The sequence below is a fragment of the Podarcis raffonei genome, chromosome 1 (genome assembly GCF_027172205.1).
Source record: "Podarcis raffonei isolate rPodRaf1 chromosome 1, rPodRaf1.pri, whole genome shotgun sequence".
Classification (NCBI taxonomy): domain Eukaryota; kingdom Metazoa; phylum Chordata; class Lepidosauria; order Squamata; family Lacertidae; genus Podarcis; species Podarcis raffonei.
This window is the reverse complement of record NC_070602.1, coordinates 59871914-59888126: the sequence shown is the minus strand read 5'-3', so window position 1 is coordinate 59888126 and position 16213 is coordinate 59871914. Positions and strand designations below refer to the sequence as shown.

The 16213-nt window shown below is 42.4% G+C and overlaps 1 protein-coding gene across 2 annotated transcripts in view; it reads right to left on the bottom strand.

Annotated features, from left to right (window-relative positions):
- Positions 1–16213, bottom strand: part of PRMT3 (protein arginine methyltransferase 3) — a 65411-nt gene that overhangs the window by 48567 nt on the left and 631 nt on the right. For both annotated transcript variants that reach the window (XM_053389104.1, XM_053389115.1), the window contains exons 3-8: positions 13396–13478; positions 12305–12354; positions 11160–11262; positions 10689–10842; positions 7115–7244; positions 1338–1403 (exon numbers count right to left, since the gene is read on the bottom strand). In XM_053389104.1, coding sequence (XP_053245079.1) covers positions 1338–1403; positions 7115–7244; positions 10689–10842; positions 11160–11262; positions 12305–12354; positions 13396–13478 — 586 coding nt within the window. The remainder of the gene's footprint in view (positions 1–1337; positions 1404–7114; positions 7245–10688; positions 10843–11159; positions 11263–12304; positions 12355–13395; positions 13479–16213) is intronic.

The window sequence follows — 16213 nt, the reverse complement described above, 5'->3', positions numbered from 1 at the left end:
TGACAGAGAAACTGGTGTTCCAGGTTTTTGTTCTGATAGGTATCAAAAAAACCTCTCTCAACCCAAAAAAAAAAAAAAGGACAGTCCTTAAACCAATGGGTAGGCAAGCTGTTCTTCACACCTTTGGTCAGCCCCAAGATAGCTGGCACTGCTACTTCTATGTTTCTTAATTCACCTGATGTATTCAAACTTACTCAGTATATTTTTTTAACTATGGAAGTGGCAGATAAAGTAGAATGGGTGGCTGCTGGAACTGGTCTGCTTGCTTCCTTCTGCCAATTTTCCAACATTGGCAAAAGTAAAATGCTTGTAGTTGGAGAAGGAAACACAGATAGTCCCTAGAAATTCACACAACTATGGGCATGAACCTTGCTCCCTCTCCAGCTCCAAGGCAGAGGACAGGAGTGGACTTCTCAAAGAGGCAAAGCACAAGACTGGGGACAACACACTGCTCCCCATTCAAGGACTCTGGTTGCTTAACAAGGCCAGGCAAAAACTGTGAATTAACTTGCATTATGGGGGGGGGGGAATCAGGAATCTGTTCTTTAACGTATTTTAACCAGGGCATAGAAGTGTAGTGCGAACATGTATCTGTATGGAATATATGGACAGGCCTTTCATTGAGGGCACGTCACAATGCACTGACATTATATATGCTCTGCCAAGGGCCAATGAAGGAGACAATGGAAAAGGCCCAGCAGTGGGTCCCTGCTGTATGTGTTTAGGGGGAACAGATTGTGCCACGTATTTAGAGCATTCTTCTCTTTCATGCACTTATCCTTGTTCCTTGGTAGCACCATAAAGCAGCAGAATACAGTCCCCAGCAAAGACAGATAACAGCAACAATGGATTTTTATACACTGCCCAGGAAAGCCTAATTTATGTGGGTATCAGTCACAAGAAAACAATGGAATCTGAACTATTTCCAGAACCCAATTCCTTAGGGATGGCCATGACGCCTTTATCATGCAAGATACAGGTTAGAAATTACCTTGAATTACTGTAAATAAGTGTATATGTGGCCTATTTCAGATGCCACTTAAAGAACAGTAGACGAGGAAAGGTTTAACAAAACGATGCCATCATAATTAATGAACACTCAAAGACAGCACACTGAACAATGACAATGCTGATCAGCAATTTCTCTTATCAGTGCTCTGCACCCTCCAGCAGTATAATAATACTCTCTGTGTAATAGAACCCAAGTACATTGAATCAAAGCCCTGTCAAAGCATCAGTCTCCCAATTCTAGAAAGAATACAATCCAAGAGGCTTTTATTACCGCAGAGAGTCCCATACCGCAAGAACATTAAGAGCTTTAAAGCTGGCCCACTTACCTTATCTCTAAAGATGTGGGCGTTTTGATATATGAAGTCACGATAGCTTTCTGTGCGTACTTTATCCTGTTTAAAATAAAAAAGATGTGTTCAGAGCACACTTACAGTTTACTACAGTGGAATAAAATGCTTTTGTCACCTTTCCAATGTTCCCTACCGTATTCCATTTTTTAAAAACAAACAAACCAAGTTTTGGAATTTTCTAAGCAGAGACATGTTTAACGGTCCTTTTAAAAAAAATAATAATCAGGAAGTAGCAAATTCATGTCTAGCCTGTTATGGCAACATTGGCAAAGTTAGTGGGTATAAATGAAATACTGAAGTTTTGTTGTTCCAAGATATAACCCGTCCCTTTTACTCATAAGGAAATATTTAATGTATGGTTCATATATATCTTCCCCCTGTTTTTAAAGCACCGTACCAGGAATCAAGCACATTGCTTCTTGAGTGCAGTCCAACACAAATCTTATTGAATATTAGTACCTGGGGTATGAATGATTGAAGTCATATTAAACGAGAAAAGTAATATACTGCTTCTATTTGTAAATAAGGCCACTGGTCAGCTCTAGGTAGCAAAGCATGCTGTTCTAGGAGAAATCTTATTTTCAGCAAATGCATATAAACCAAGAAAGGTATATAGCCAAGTGAATCCCAGAAGCTGTGCAAGTCACTCTACAAAATGCCAAGCTCAGAAAAAGCCTCCAGTGCCCACTCAGCGTGACTAGAGATATACTGGTGTTTTTCCAGTTCGCGCACCTGAATTGATGTAGTACATCAGTACGTGATCTGGCTATGTAGCTTGTCTCTGCAACCAACTAACATCACTCCTTTTAATATGCGTAGGCAGGGAGAAAGACTGCCAGCAAGCCATATGCTTTACTATCCCTGCAAATGGCTAGAGAACCAATCAGCCAAGCAAAGGTTTTTATTTTTAGCTCCTTATGACAGCGGTCAAAAAAAGAAGAGAAGGGAGTATGAAGTGCGCAGCGAACAGCTAAAAAAAGGCAAGAACCTTTGCTTGCATACAAATTGGACACTGCAGCACTGGATGCAATGCTAAAACGCTGAAAGTACAATTCTCTGCAGCAACCAATATTCCAGAGCTTGAATTTGTAAAAGCAAAATAACAACTAGAGCTAGACTACCATATCTGTAAGCTTCTGTAAATTTATAAATAAGAATTTGAGAATGCAACATGAAATGGTTGTTTATAAAGATTTTAACATATTGAAAAAACAAGCAACCTTTAGGTTCCAAATCTTCTATGGCAGGTGTGGAGAACTCTTGTCCTTCCAAAAGTTGCTGAACTACAACTCCCATCATCACTGACTATTGGCCAGGGTTGCTAGAGCTCATGGAAGTTGTAGTTCCGCAACATCTGGAGAGCCACAGGTTCCCAAAACCCTATACAGGGCTTTAGATATCTAAAAGGACCACCTCTTGCATGAACCCAGGGGTTGTCAAGAGCTGCAGCCATCAGGAAAGGCCATGCTATGCATCTCTGTGCCATGTGAGATGCAGAGAATGGAAACGTGGGACTGGTCCTTCCCATCAGCAGTGCGAGGTTTATGATATCTATCCCACTGGGCATATGCAGATAGCAAGTAAAAAGAACCTTGGCTGAATGTGCATTTTATAGCACTTTGTGGTGTTCTTGATGCTATTTACTTTATACTATTGCTGGAAAACTGACCAGTTGCCTGACCTGGTATAAGGCAATCTAGTTCAAGAGTCTATGCTGCCTGGGTAGCAGCTCCCCAAGGACTGGGTAAGACATTTCCCCAGTCCGACCTGCAGAAGCCAGGTACTATGTGCAAACAGTCCCATAATTAAGCTATACCACTTAGTTATGGTCCTTGCCAATTTCAGATTGTTGTTTAATTATTGTTTCGCATCGCTGATTGCAAGACATCTTGAAGATTCAACTTGGGTGGAAGGTGCAAGTTATAAATAAAATCAAACAAAATAAAATAAAATAGAGCATTTCAGTATTGCTTACTGCAAACATCTGAAATGAAGTGATTCATTTGGGTCTCTTTTAATGCTCATTTTTGAGGATTAGGAGCTATTTATTTATTTGCGTCCACTACTTTGACACTCTATTACGTGAGACTGCCTAAGATTAAAATTCTCTTTGTCTGTCACAAGAGCAGTCAACTGTGAATCTCTCAGACTTCCACCCTCACTACTTTTTGCTACCTGAACTTAATCAATAGATTTCCAACTGCTGTCTTCACTACATGCACGGCTGCTCAGAAAACCTCTAGTCATTTATTTTGGGGCACTGTTACCTCCTCTTTCCCCCCTCCATCAACCACTGCCCCCTCTGCTTCTGTGTAGGAATATTATTCCTACATGGTAAAAAGGAGGACGGGGAAAGATAGGGAATCCATTATATATGTTAAAGCCCAAATTCAAGTAGAAAAACAGACTATTTGCAATGCTGCAGCAGCAAAAAAACTGGCAAACCTGGGTCCTTGTGCAGAACAAATAGGGAAGTGCTTAAAACATACGCAATATTTTCCATTTCAACCATATAAACGATAGTCTGACAAATCCAGTGTTAACAAGTCCGCCCTCCCCAACAATGGAAAAGGCATGTATAAACATTTAATCCTGCTTTCCCCTCCAAGATATATATAAAAAATTAACACTGAGTTAACACATCTAAATTAACACATCTGAGACCATGTGGAGCTTAATCACCCCTTAATTGCACATGAAAGGCTGTAGCTCAATGGCAGACCACATGCTTTGCATGAAAAAGGTCTTATGTTCAGTCCTCAGAAGCTATATAAAGGGCTATATAGAATGGATATTTTGAATCGCCTTTCAGGCTAAGTCATCTTCGTAAGGCAGTTTACATATTATTTATTAGATTTATATACTGCATTTTATCAAAAGATTTCAGGGTTGTTCACAAGACAAAAACACAAGTAATTAAAACAAAAACAATAACTTCCCCTTCCCACACACATGTAAAAAGACTGTAGAATATTAATCAGCCAAAGGCCTGGTTGAGGAGGAACGTTTTCGCCTGGCACATAACGACATATAATGAAAGCACCAGGTGAACCTCCCTGGGAACAGCATTCCAAAAATGGGGAGCACTGTAGAAAAGGCCAGTTCCCGTGTTATTGGACCTCACGTGGAGGAGGCACATGAAGAACGGCCTCAGAGGATGAACACAGAGCCTAGGCAGGTTTATATGGGGAGAGGCGGTTCTTGAGGTATTATATATAGTCAATTTTTTAAAAAATCCAGTAAGATTACAAAACACTAAAACATAATAAACAAAACAGAAGTAGCAAAAATAACCATCAGATAAACCAACAGATTAATACTTCAACACCAAACAGAACAGTTTTTAAAAGATGGTAACATAAAGTTATCTATATGCTGACTGTTATAAATACAGTGGTATCTCAGGTTACAGACACTTCAGGTTACAGACTCTGCTAACCCAGAATTAGTACCTCAGGTTAAGAACTTTGCTTCAGGATGAGAACAGAAATCGCACTGCGGCAGCGCGGCAGGAGGCCCCATTAGCTAAAGTGGTACCTCAGGTTAAGAACAGTTTAAGGTTAAGAACGGATCTCCGGAATGAATTAAGTTCTTAACCAGAGGTACCACTGTAGGACTTCAGAGCTCTTCCAAAGACTTTCAAGTAAGGGTACTGAACATGTTTCTCAGGAAGGATATTCCAGAGTTGCAGGGCCAGCCTAGCAGCTCTCGCCGATGGATCTGATATTGGGGCCTCTGATGCCAGCCTTAAGGCTTGGGCAGGTATGTGAGTGTAGGTGGTCTATCCAATAGCCTTCCAGGTTATGTAAGTTAGCCCTTTAGGAGGACCGCACGCCTGTCCAGGATCACTTCTGTTCTACCACCCAGATCAGCAGATTTCTTGACCCACGATGTCTTTGTCTTGTACATTTGTTTATCACCATCTATCTCCAAGGTGCCCAAAACATCTGATCAGGGCTTCTTCCACTGTCTTGGAACTGACAAATGCAATAGAGCTGCATGTCATCCACATACAGATGACAACCTCAGCTCAGACTTCTGGAATGTTGCTCCTATGCTAACTTGCCTTCAAGCATTCCCTGATCTACAATAATAATAAGCCGGGAACCTGGGTCCTCCAGATGTTGCTGCTCTGCACTCCTCATCACCCCTGACCACGGGCAATGTTGACTGGGAGTGATGGAAGATTGAGTTCAACAGCACTTAGTGAGTGACAGGTTCCACTCCCCCAATCTTTTTCGTATATATTGAAGATCTAAACCTACAATAGGCCCTGCACATAAATGAATTGTGTAAGCAGGGATCTACAAGACCCAGAAGGAAGAGGTGGAATATTTTCCATTATAACAACTGAGTAGTATAAGAGCAAAGAATAACATAGATCAGAATGTAGAGTTCCAGTGACTTAACAGAACCTAGCATGTTAAGGGCTTTCAGTTTTGTGGGAATCTTCAGGGTTGCAGGAGAGGATATATTGTTTATTAATATCCTTCCTAACTTGCACTAGCAAGTTCCTTTACTCAGCAGAGTGTACCCTTTAAAGAGCAGAAAACTAGTTGCAAACTCGCGTAAGTTTCTTAAGACAATACGCAATTCAATCTGGCTTGTCCCGATTGAATTGTGTTCTAATTTCCTGGTAAGACCCCTTGAATCCCTCCTAAAAGAATAAAGACACCACAGTCCTGTTCATAAGCAATAAAAAGAAAGTTTACTCACGATCAGGCAGAGCACAGTGTGATCCCTAAAGGCAGGCTTAAGGCTTAAAGTTACAAGCATATACAAAGAGGTTTACCCCATATGTAGGTTGACCTAATGACTGCAGTTAGCAGTCCAGGAAGTTTGCAGGACAAAAGGAAGATGGAAAAGAGGCGAGAGACTGGCAGCATGCCTTGGCCTTTTACCCGGTCTGGAAAGGTCACGGCTACCCACTAGTCACATGCAAAGAAGGATGTTCCAGGCCAGGAGGAACAGGAAATTTTGACTGGCTGGACCAAAAATTCCCTTGCATGTCCATTCTAGGAAAACAAGGAATGTTGTACTTGACTGGTCTCAGGGGATTACGTCCCACAAGTTTCACCTGCTGCCTAATCCTACATGGATTTTTCTATATTACAATTATATAGAATAGATATGTTGTTGTATCTTACTGTAAAACCCTCACGAAATAAAATTCTGATAACGGGATAGCATAACACACACACAGGTTGTTTTTTTTATCTCTTGAACAAAAACATTTCTGATAAAGTTATGGATTGTTCTCATGAACAAAGTACATTTCAGGCCATCAGTACTTTCATCTTTCCGTTTCACCAATCTACTTTTATAGCCACCAGGATCTACCATATCCAAATGAGCCGAAAGTAATTATATCCAAAGTATCTTCCATTATGGAGATAAACAGAGTTGACCGTTTTCATTCCTGGCCAAATTGTTTTGGGGCTGTGCTGCATCCCTCTGCAGGGAATCCACAAACCTTTACGACTGGCTTTCTGGACAGTGTAAAGGAAGACTAGACTGTGCCTGCCCCTTTGCATATTGAGCCTGGGTGCTTATTCTTCTGTAGTGTTTCCCCCTTCGTGCTTTTATTGTGGGTTTTTTATTTTATTTTTTACCTTTGCTTTGAAAAGAGCAACAACCAGGAAGTACAGTCAGGGTTAAAAATGCAGCTAGCTGTGCTGCAGTGTACTTATGGACAAACCCCCATGGCTTCCATCTTTATGGCGAGAAAGACATGCTTCTATTGGTTTGCTGACCTTTATCATCTCTTCATGGATCCCGTAGTGGCCATATGAGCTGAAGTAACCATCTTCCTCATCCTCTTTTAGGTCCGCAATGGCGCCACTTCTGACTTCTGTGTTCATCACGAAATCCTGGGCAAATTGTCTGTAATCAATTTGGAACAGACCCTTGAGACACGTTAAGGAGACCATAAAAAGGAATGCGGGGAGGGTGTGTGAAGAGAGAAAGCATGCAAGTTTCACGGGGCTATCGTGGATCTGAAGCATGCTGAAGCTCCCCCTGCTGGCTGCTGTGCAGGACGCTGCAACGTACAAAATTTGTATTCTCTTTGCATGCTAGCCTCAGTATTTTTCCACATTTCAGATTCCCTAGAACTCATGATTTGGAATCCTGACTTGCTATTTTCACAAGATACCTTCAAGATAAAAAGCCTTCCACATCAAGCCATTTAAAGTAGATGCTATTGTTAACCTTAAAAGCCACAACTATACCAAGGAGGACACACTTTTGAAGGTGTTCTTAAAAGGCAGGCAAACAAGTGGAGAAGCCAGGGATACAGATCCCCCAATTACCCAAATGGTATAGTACAAGATGTCCTTATTACGTATAATTGAAAATAATTAGCAATAAAACAGAAAATGATCTTTCAAGGACAAGCAATCGGCTATGGGAAAAGAAAAGGCAGCCATAAAAAGTACCATGTTTTCAAAGCGACTGTAGTATGCAGCTGGAAGAACAGCTCACTCACTTTAACAGCGTAATCCTACAGCAGCAGGGGACAAAGGATCTGCGGCAGAAAAAGTGCCAAATTCAAAGCCCTGCTGGTTTTATGCAGCTACGGCAGATGTTGGCAAGGGGGCTGGACTGGCATACCCCCCACCCCAAGAGAATGGATCCAAAGAACACAGGAGGGCTTGGCGTCCCCAATGCCCCCCTGATCTACTCCAAAACACCTTTTTGATGTCACAACCACTGGAGCTCTAATGACAGTATGGTAGCCATTTCCATGCCCATCACGTGAAGGCATGTAAAAGTGAATCTCATTCACCATCCATGGACCTCCCTCTCTGTAGAGAGAGAGAAGGTCCACACTTTAGGGATGGACAGTGCATCACTCCAAATGCTTATTTGGTTTTTCATTGCTCATTTTTCTATAATATGTTAATTTAGACATTACTACAGCAGTCCAGATTCTGGAAAGCCATTCTGACCCTGATGAAGCGATACTCCCCTTGCCCCCTAATTTATTTGCTGAACAAATCTGAAAGCAGTGAGAAGATCTGCTACCACTTCCAAATCAATGCCTAAAATGAAAGGTTTTAAACAGCACTTTTTTAGGTTCTGGAAATAATAAATATCTACTACTTTTCCCGATTAGATTCTGGGATGTCTTCTAAATGATCAGATATTCCCTATATATGTGTATAAAGTCTGCCAGTGGAGCTCAAAATCTCCAACAATTCCTCTGTGTTGGTGAATATAATTACTTTGTAGAATTAATTTCTCCATTAAGTTCCAGGTTTTTTGAAAGAGAAGGGGGCAATAAGTTGAAGAAGAGACTAGAGCAGCTGTGATCAGTGCATTATGAATTGAAACCATGGACTGTAGGAACAGCAACTACACCTTTAACTAGGAAATACCTCATCAAAACACTTAATTTTGGAGTTTCAAGTAGAACATTTTAAAACAGCTTCCTCCTGTGGTGTAAAGCAGACATGCTGGTTTAGAATGTGGTTAACCACAGAGGTGGGAGGCCAATTAAAATGGTCAACCCCTAGAGACTGATGGATTGAAAGGGATTTCTGATGCCTCTGAGGGATTTTCTAACTCACATAGCTGGCCATTCTGCTGATGGCCTGATCACTTCTGTGCTCCACAGATTGACGCAGGCGCTCCTAAGACCTTTCCCCCCTACGAATGATTCCCAAAAGTTCCTTTGGCTTACTGACGAGCTATGTTTATGGTGCCTGGATGATCTTCCTCAGTGCCATCTAGCAGAGCCTTTCACATCAAGGTCCTCAGAAAGTTACAAGAAGCCATGGAAGCCCACTGTGATCTGTTTGTGAAGAACTTTGCAGATAAAATTGTTCAGATCCATTTTGACTTGGACTCCAGTTTGCCAGTAGAGTAAGGAATCTGTCTGGCGGGCCTGGTGTTACAAATCCAGAGATTTGAGTTGCAAAGTCCTCAGCATACACGCAACTCGCCCTCTCATTTTCATCTGATCCTAGGGAAGGAGCTGAAAGGCTGAATTGTGCTGTAACTCTGAAGGACTGGATAGGCTGCAAAAAAGCTGAAACTTAATGCAGACAAAACAGAACTATTTGTAGGTTGACTGTGTGACTCAGGACTGAGTTCACAGCCAATTCTGCATGAAGTTTTTTCTCTGAATGACCAGGTATGCATAGTTGGAAGATAGGGAGGTATTCGTCAATCCAGATCTCACATTTGTTATATGTGGTGTTGGTTACTAAGGGTGTCCTTTTTCAAGCTTTGGCTGCTGTGCCAGGTACAGTGCTTCCAGACAAAACAGGCTTTGCCTTCATTCATGCTCTAGTGACCAGCAGCTTAGACACATGTAACTCTGACAGTCTATGCGGCGGGGCTACTCTTGAAAAAGCGTTTGGACACCTCAATTACTGCAAAATCACAAAAGTCAAAATGCTGGCATGAGTTAGGTGTTTTGATTCTATCATGCCATTTCTATAGGCTTAGTTAAAAGCACTGGTCTAAATATTTAAACCCCGTAACAACTTGGGAACTGCCTTCTTCTGTATGTTCTTTCCCGCATGTTCCAATTGTCATCTGGGGTCCTGCTGCAAATCCCTCAAACTTGGAAGACAAGGCTGGTAGGCCAGCTAAAGGTAGGGACTGTTGTGGCTCCTACCCTATGGAACACCTTGCCAAGAAAATCTATCAGGCCCCATCACTATACTGCTTCAGGCAGCAGGTGAAGGCCTGGTCTTTTTCTACAAAAAAGGTATTTCCCTACTTGTGCTAATTTTGCTGAATCGGCTTTTAGCGATTATACCTGTTGCTCCATTTCTTCTACTTTATCTTAGCTGCCTTGGCTCTCCTTGGATAAACAAGAGAGGTAGATCTTTTAAAAACTAAAAATAAAGTAAAATGCATCTTTCCCCTCCACATAACACCTCAGGAAACATGATGTGTAAATCCCTCATTTATTTATTTATATTTTATTTTTAATTTCACGCAAGCGCTTTCACTCGCCTTCTTCTTCTTCTCTAACAGCAAGCGCCAAACGTTACTTTCAAATCCCCCATTTATAAGAATTTTTAACTTTCAAAATAGAAAGAGTACTGCAGGAACTGCCATGTCTGTGACATCCCTACACTGTGGAATAGGAATGGCAGCTGTATTATTTGTTTGCAGAATCCTGCTTCCCAACAACTTAGCCGGAGACTCGGTCTCTCTGTCAACACATATATCCGAATTTCATAAGGAACGTACTAACCTCTTTCTAATCCATTCAGATGAAGCATCATCCTGCTGAGCTTCTAGTGGCCTAAGCGCTAAAAGATGCTTCAGTCTAATAGATACTAGAGTAAAAGGCTCTCTGGCCAATACCTCATTTTTTGAAGATCTTCTTGGGCTCTGGCCAATGCTGCTTCTGCCAGCTCTGCTTTGTGCTCTGCATGTTTCAAACGCTCAATGGGAGACGAAGTCTCAGTTAGTCCATTAGAACAAAAGATGTCAGTGGAGTCAAGGAGATCTTCTATATCTGGAAATGAACCAAGAGAATTTATCACACAGTGGGCAAATATTAAGAGTTACTGAGTGTTTGGGATCCAAATAACTGCATGGCTTGTTCTGTACGCCAATAAGGCTATATTTATTACTACATTTTGTAAGTCTATTTATATTCCATCTTTCCTCTAAGGTGCTCAATCTAAACATAGAATGCCATCTGTGTTCATCTGAAGATATGAGAGGTTTTTCTTGGCCTAGAATATATCCGCTCTTTAAACCATCAGTATATAAAGTTGCACATTTTCATCATCTATAAGTATACACATTTAAAATTAAAAAGAATCCTACCAAACTGGAGCAAGAGGTCATCTTCCAGGACAGGCTTCAGATATTTTTCTTCCTCCCAAGGAAATGGGGTATTGATAGAACTAAAATACTCTACAGTTGGTTTCTGAAATAAAAAATGAATATTCTGTATAACGTTCTTAACATGTTTAAACTATACTTAATGTTGTAAAAATATCCTTATAGTCACCGCAGAAGGAAAATAATGAAAAAGTCTGGTATCAAACCTTAACTCTAACAAGTATTAACTGAAAGCTTGGGCAAGTAACTGTAGTGTTCCAAAATGCTGAATCTTTCTTGCTATTTGTACGCTAGACCAGCCCAATCCATTTTGGCACCCACCTGAGGTGGATCCCAAAATGGTGCCCCCCATTTTGGTGAGGGAAGAACTACAGCAGGAATAAGGGGATTTGTGGAAATTGATATCAGAATCTGCTGTCCCTGAGGGTTCTTAAAACTGTATTCAAGCCCTACCAGTAGCATAAAATGACAAAAAACAGTATATATGATACACATTTGCCGTACATTCTCACAGCTTAACAGACCCTTTCTCTCTTCCCACAGCACATCTTACCATACCCAAATCTGGAGCCTTAATATATTTTACATATACAAATTTATCTAGACAAATTGTAAAAAAGGAAACAATGGATAGTAATTGCATGTTTAGAAAAAAGTGCACCGTTTCCTCATAAACCTATTACTAAACTTTAAACCAATGCTGACTAGCATGGCTTTGAAGAGACATAAAGGTAAAGGGACCCCCGACCATTAGGTCTAGTCATGGGGTTGCGGCGCTCATCTCGCTTTATTGGCCGAGGGAGCCGGCGTACAGCTTCCGGGTCACGTGGCCAGCATGACTAAGCCGCTTCTGGCGAACCAGAGCAGTGCAAGGAAACACCATTTACCTTCCCGCCGGAGCGGTACTTTTTTATCTATTTGCACTTTGACGTGCTTTCAAGCTGCTAGGTTGGCAGGAGCAGGGACCAAGCAACGGGAGCTCACCCAGTCGCGGGGATTCGAACCACCGACCTTCTGATCGGCAAGTCCTAGGCTCTGTGGTTTAACCCACAGTGCCACCCGCGTCCCCTTGAAGAGACATAGCATAGTATAACTTAACTTTAGTCAGATAATACTCGGTAACTTACTTCCAGCCTAATAAAGTTCACTAGCTTGATGTAACCATAGAAATCGAGTCCTAGAAAAGAGAGAGGAAAACAGAAGTAGGGTGTTTGGTCAAGCTGAAAAGTCGGTCAACATTTTAATCTATTTACCACTGGAATTCAAACATAGTTGTTTCTTTCTGCTGAACTATTTTATTCCATATTATGACCTCTAGACTTTTTTAAATATCACCCTATAGAAGACTGCCAAGTCTCTCTTACTGGCTCACACTTACAATACATTTGAGTGTTTTCCGTTGTAATAGCAGGCAGTTTGCCACCACACAAAAGGTATTTCATAGCTCACAGATACCATTTACAATAATATTAAGCAATTTTCTTGTAGTCCAGATCCAGACATCTCTCTCAGGCTCAAAAGTTCCAATATGTATGCAGAGCTAATCCACATAGACTTGATGACAAACCCATTTGTGTACATGGAACTGGAGACTGCTCATCTTTAGCCTCCAAGATCTGTTGAATGTCTAACACCAACAATCTTGCTTGTCACACCCAACATGGTAGATTTTGCATGTTTCTGTGTTTGGCAACTTATACTGTAGTGCTAATGAACCAATCTTTTATTTAGATTAAGATGCTTCAAATAATGCTATTCAGCTTCCCTTATTCTCTCTTTCTGCTTCACTGGATAGAATTATTTCAATCATACTGAAACAGAAAACAGTAAGATATTCATTCAAGCACTTAAAACAGTTTAACTAAGGACACTTAAAGTACAGTGGTACCTCGGGTTACATACGCTTCAGGTTACAGACTCCGCTAACCCAGAAATAGTGCTTCAGGTTAAGAATTTTGCTTCAGGATGAGAACAGAAATCGTGCTCCGGCAGCGCGGCAACAGCAGGAAGCCTCATTAGCTAAAGTGGTGCATCAGGTTAAGAACAGTTTCAGGTTAAGTACGGACCTCAGGAATGAATTAAGTACTTAACCTGAGGTACCACTGTATACGTAAAATCGTTTCCCAGTGCTCTGAAATCTGGGTTTTATTTCACAGGTTAAGACCCATTCATCAATTTGTAAAATGTAAACTTGCAGCAAAACACAAAATAAACTTACTGTGTTTATGAGCCAGATTTCCAATATTGAACCCATGATCTGATGTACAATGGCAAAAAGTATCTTCAGCTGAACTGAAAAATCTTGGAAAACACAGTTCAAATGTTGTAGAAATTGTCCAAATGTTATGTTAAGCTTTTTAAATACAATTTTGACAGCAATAGAAAACAAACTACAAGCTCCCGAAAAGTGGGGGAAAATCTAGCTGCGTAGTGGTTTGGACAATTATCAGTAGATTGAGCCCAGGAGTATAAAAGTGAATAATAAATGCTGAATAGAAACTGGAAACATATTATTGTATTGCAGTAAAAACTTCAAAAATTAACAAGATAAAAGCAAGGAGAGATGGATGGAAACTAGTGGCATTTAAGAACGAAACAGTTCAGCAGGTGGCTGCTGCCTGTGCTCCTTTCTTGCTTGACAAACCCTTCCCAGAGTAATCATTATTCCCATTTTTACTGTTAAACAGCTATTCCCCTGCACAAACCCATCCAACTTTGTGGAAGTCATTAGAGTTATAATGTTGGCAGTTACCACGAAGGTGAACAGAGAAGCTGACCAGTTTGCCTTTACATCAGGGATGGAGGTACCTGTGCCCCTTCAGATGTTACTGCAGTGTAACTCCCATCATCCCCAACAACTTCAGCCCCCCATCTACATTATAGCAACAAGTATAAAACTTAGATCTTTGCACTCCTTGGATTCTTTTGTATTGACTTAATAATAATAATATTTTTTTATTTATACCCCGCCCTCCCCATCCAAGGCCGGGCTCAGAGCGGCTTACAAGCAATAATAAAAACAAGATGAATGATTACAACTTAAAAACAAAAATAAAATACAACATTAAAATAATGGAAGGAAAAGAAAAAAGAAAGAGAGGGAGGGAGGGAATCAAATTGGCTCCAAGCCAAAGGCCAGGCGGAACAACTCTGTCTTACAGGCCCTGCGGAAAGAAATCAGATCCTGCAGGGCCCTGGTCTCATGAGGCAGAGCATTCCACCAGGCCGGAGCCAGAGTTGAAAAGGCCCTGGCTCTGGTTGAGGCCAATCTAACTTCCTTAGGGCCTGGGACCACTAGGGTGTTGTTATTTATGGACCTTGAGGCCCTCCGTGGGGCATACCAGGAGAGGCGGTCCCGTAGGTACGAGGGTCCTAGGCCGTGAAGGGCTTTAAAGGTCAAAAGCAGCACCTTAAAACTGACCCTGTACTCCACCGGGAGCCAGTGCAGCTTAAAAAGCACTGGGTGAATATGCTCCCATGGCAGAGACCCCCCCCCCCCCGTGAGGAGCCTCGCTGCAGCATTCTGCACCCTCTGGAGTTTCTGGGTCAGCTTTAAGGGCATCCCCGCGTAGAGCGAATTATAGTAGTCAAGCCTGGAGATGACCGTTGCATGGATCACTGTGGCCAGGTTGGGGTGGGAAAGGTAAGGGACCATCTGCTTGATGCAGCGAAGGCGGAAAAATGTCGCCTTGGCTGTTGCTGTAACTTGCGCCTCCATGGAAAGGGAGGCATCAAGGATTACACCCAAACTCTTAACAGAAGGCAATGGCACTAATTGGGCCACCGCAAGAGAAGGGAGTTGGTCCCTCATCCCCATGCCATCCCGACCCAGCCATAGGGCCTCTGTCTTCGAAGGATTTAGTTTCAATCGGCTCCCACGAAACCATCCAGCCACAGCTTCCAAGCATCTGGTCAGTGTGTTCGGGGCCGAGTCAGTGTGGCCATCCATCAGCAGATAGAGCTGACTGTCATCAGCATATTGGTGACAGCCCAGCCCAAAGCTCCGGATAATCTGGGCAAGGGGGCGCATAAAGATCTTAAAAACCATCAGGGAGAGAATTGCGCCCTGCGGCACTCCACACACCAAGGAGTGGTGCGACGACATTTCCCTCCCTAGTGCCACCCTCTGTCCCCGACCAGAGATAAAAGAGCACAGCCAGTTACGGGCTATGCCCTGTATCCCCACGTCTGCGAGGCGGTGGTCCAGAAGATAATGATCGACCATGTCAAAGGCTGCTGACAAATCTAAAAGGATCAGCAGTCCTGACCCGCCTCGATCCAGTTGTCTACGGAGATCATCTGTTTGGGCAACCAGAGCCGTCTCTGTCCCAAAACCAGGACGGAAACCGGACTGAAATGGATCTAATGCCGATGTTTCCTCCAGAAACCTACCAAGCTGTTCAGCAACCGCTCTCTCAATTACCTTACCCAGGTATGGAAGATTTGAAACTGGGCGGTAATTGGATAGGTCTAAGGGAACTAATGAAGTTTTCTTTAAGAGTGGACACACCACTGCTTCCTTCAGTTCCCCTGGGAATGTCCCCGTGTCAAGGGACGAATTGATAATTTCAACCAGGGCGGTCCGCGCAACATCTGGACACTCCCTAATCAGCCAAGACGGGCACGGATCAAGGAGGCAGGTGGTGGGTCTACCAACTTGGAGGAATCTATCCACATCAGTAGGGAGTATCCGATCGAAATGGTCCAACACTGGACCTGAAGTCAGTCGAGGGGCCTCCAGTTCAGTCACTGAACTTAGACAGCACCAGCACCTCTCTACTAAAAGGGGGGGGGGGCTTAAAAAATACAACAGGATGCTTTGACATCTATTATATCTCCGGGAGCTGAAGGCGTTTTGTAAGACGACGTCTTGCTTTGATAAGACTTCCTCCTTGCAAGTTTAACAACTACAGGTATTCATTCGGATTTGCAAGGGATGTCGCTCCGTGGCAGAGCACCTGCTTTGCATGCACAACATCCCGGATTCCACCCAATGGATCTCCAGGCAGCGCTGGGGGAACGACTCCTGCACGAAA